Source organism: Nicotiana attenuata, unplaced genomic scaffold, assembly GCF_001879085.1.
Source record: "Nicotiana attenuata strain UT unplaced genomic scaffold, NIATTr2, whole genome shotgun sequence".
Classification (NCBI taxonomy): domain Eukaryota; kingdom Viridiplantae; phylum Streptophyta; class Magnoliopsida; order Solanales; family Solanaceae; genus Nicotiana; species Nicotiana attenuata.
In genome coordinates, this window is record NW_017673276.1 from 76,900 (window position 1) to 79,269 (window position 2,370).

Here is a 2,370-nt window from a genome sequence, read left to right on the forward strand (position 1 = left end):
TCACACACCGTATAGGGGTGGGGTGGATGAAATGGAGGTTAGCATCTGGAGTCCTGTGTGAAAGTGCCACCGCTACTCAAAGGAAAATTTTATAGAGCGGTGGATTAGGAGGTAGTTGAGCATATTTAGTCTACCAGTGTGAGGCTAGGCTGATAGGATTTACTCTTAGACTGCTAGTGGTCAGTGCTGTGTTTACACTACTCTTCTGTTTTCATAGTGTCGGGCCTTATTTACTGGTCATTATTTCTGCTTTCCATCTATTCACTGGTTTGTGTTATTGTTCTTATTTCCGTAATGGTACTGATATATTGTCTCTTTTCGTCTTTTCGTCTTCTTGAGCCGATGGTCTATCGAAAATAACCTCTCTACCCCATTGGGGTAGAGGTAAGGTGTGCGTACGCACTACCCTTCCTAGACCTCACTAGTGGGATTATACTGGGTCGTTGTTGTTGTTGTATATTATAACGTAAATTGTAATAATAGATCGACAATGCTCCCACAAAATTACACATTTGGCCTCGTCCCATGGGCATTGATGTGTATCTTTTTGCAGTAACGGACAAAATAAATCCTGGTCACTTAAAATGGTCCCATGTGACTTTCAACTTTCAACATCCACTGAAATTCTGCATAGGAATGCTTTTACAGACATGTGAATTAAAAGAATGGAAAAAAAAAAAACAAATGATCACCTCTTAAATAAAAAGTCAAATACTACACTTACCATTAAAAAAATCTCATGTGAAAATATTTTTAAAAAAATAATAAAAAGAAAAAAAAGAAGAAGAAAGAAAACAAAGAGAGCAAGCCATTTCTGTAGTTTGCCCCTTTCCTTATCAAATCCCCCTTTCCCTTTTCCAACGAATCTCTCAGAATCATACATAATTCAAAAAATAGGCACCGAATCTCACAACTGTCACCACTACCATTTGCATTAACCCCAGCTCAACCTTCATATACAATATAATACATGTGCCCCAGATCTATTTTCCCAAGAAATGACATTTCCAATCATTTTTTCTGTAAGTTTTTCCCATACCCATTATGTCATTTGATCTTCTTGGGGCTAAAAATTTGATCTTTTTAATCAAGAACTTATTGGGTTGTTTTTTGTTTATTGATTTTTTTGTTTCAGGGGATATGTAATGTGTGTTTGTGTATGTAGATCTTGAGCTGGAATTTTGAGAATTTAGAGTGTCGAATTGAGGGGAAAAGGGAAGGGGGTATATTTTAAAAAGAAAAATAAAAATAATGGTTTTTTGGGAGGGTTATGTGAGTGATGAAGTGATGGGGACATTTGCCCCAATAGTGGTGTATTGGTTATATGCAGGGTTTTATCAGCTATTGCCTCCCATGGATAACTATCGTCTTCACACAAGGAAAGAGGAAGATGAGAAGAATTTAGTTCCACTTGGTGCTGTTGTTAAAGGGGTTCTTCTTCAGCAGCTTGTTCAGGCCACTGTTGCTCAACTGCTATTCTTGGTATATTCCTCAGCTACTTATGGTTCTTGTTTCATGATATTTGTCTTATCTGTTTTGGTTGGAATTCTTTTGATTAATTAGATAGCCGTGTAACTTGGTGGGTTAGGCCTGAAGGCAGGGGCGGAGCTAGGCCAAACCCAATAGCTTTTGTTCCAACATTGTATTTGTGCTAAAATTTCATTTATAATATGCCAAATTTAGATTTAGAACCCAGTTATTAGCACTTGAAGTCGTTGTTCTAGAACCCAGAACCAATAAAGTTAAATCCTAGTTCTGCCTCTATAGAAATGGATTGGTAGAGTTTGAGGCATGCGAACGACCCTTTTGTAGAAATGCAAAGAGAAGGTTGCATACGATATACATGCACCTTCCTCCTACGTCTCAAAAAAAGTTGGGAAGCAATTTGTGCACGGAGTGAACCCCTCTATAACAAATTTGTTCAGATTGTATTGCTGTCGGACTTCCAATTATAACTAACTTGTCGTTTGCATTTATAGTTATGAGGATAACTAACTATGGACTGATTCTGCATGTGGTGCGCTCTATTTAGTGCAACAGTTATTCGATTTAGATTCTAGATTCTTCTATTTAATGTGCCAGTCAGCCTTAGCTTATGCAGTGATTACTTTTTGCATCGACAGACGTGCTTTTCCCTCACCCCCTCCCATATTACACTCTTAGTTTTCAAACGCTTGAGTACATTGGATATTTGGTACGGTCCGTCTAAGAACATTGTTCCTCATGAAATTGATAGAGATGTAGTCAGATAGGAGGAAAGGAAGTGTAGAAAAAGTATCTAAGCATGGTAAGACTAATGATTATGTCATATTCTCATGAGTGAATGAAGCATTTAAGTGATGAAGGTATTTTGAATTCAATTCCCCCCCC

General features: G+C 37.6%; 1 protein-coding gene across 1 annotated transcript in view; it reads left to right on the top strand.

The window, feature by feature from the left end:
- Positions 1 to 781: 781 nt before the first annotated feature.
- LOC109215909 (sphinganine C4-monooxygenase 1-like) overlaps positions 782 to 2,370 on the top strand; it is a 6,927-nt gene continuing 5,338 nt past the window's right edge. The window contains exons 1-2 of the mRNA XM_019380033.1: positions 782 to 1,022; positions 1,136 to 1,482. Of these exons, the coding sequence (XP_019235578.1) occupies positions 1,252 to 1,482 (231 nt within the window). The 5' untranslated portion in view covers positions 782 to 1,022; positions 1,136 to 1,251. The remainder of the gene's footprint in view (positions 1,023 to 1,135; positions 1,483 to 2,370) is intronic.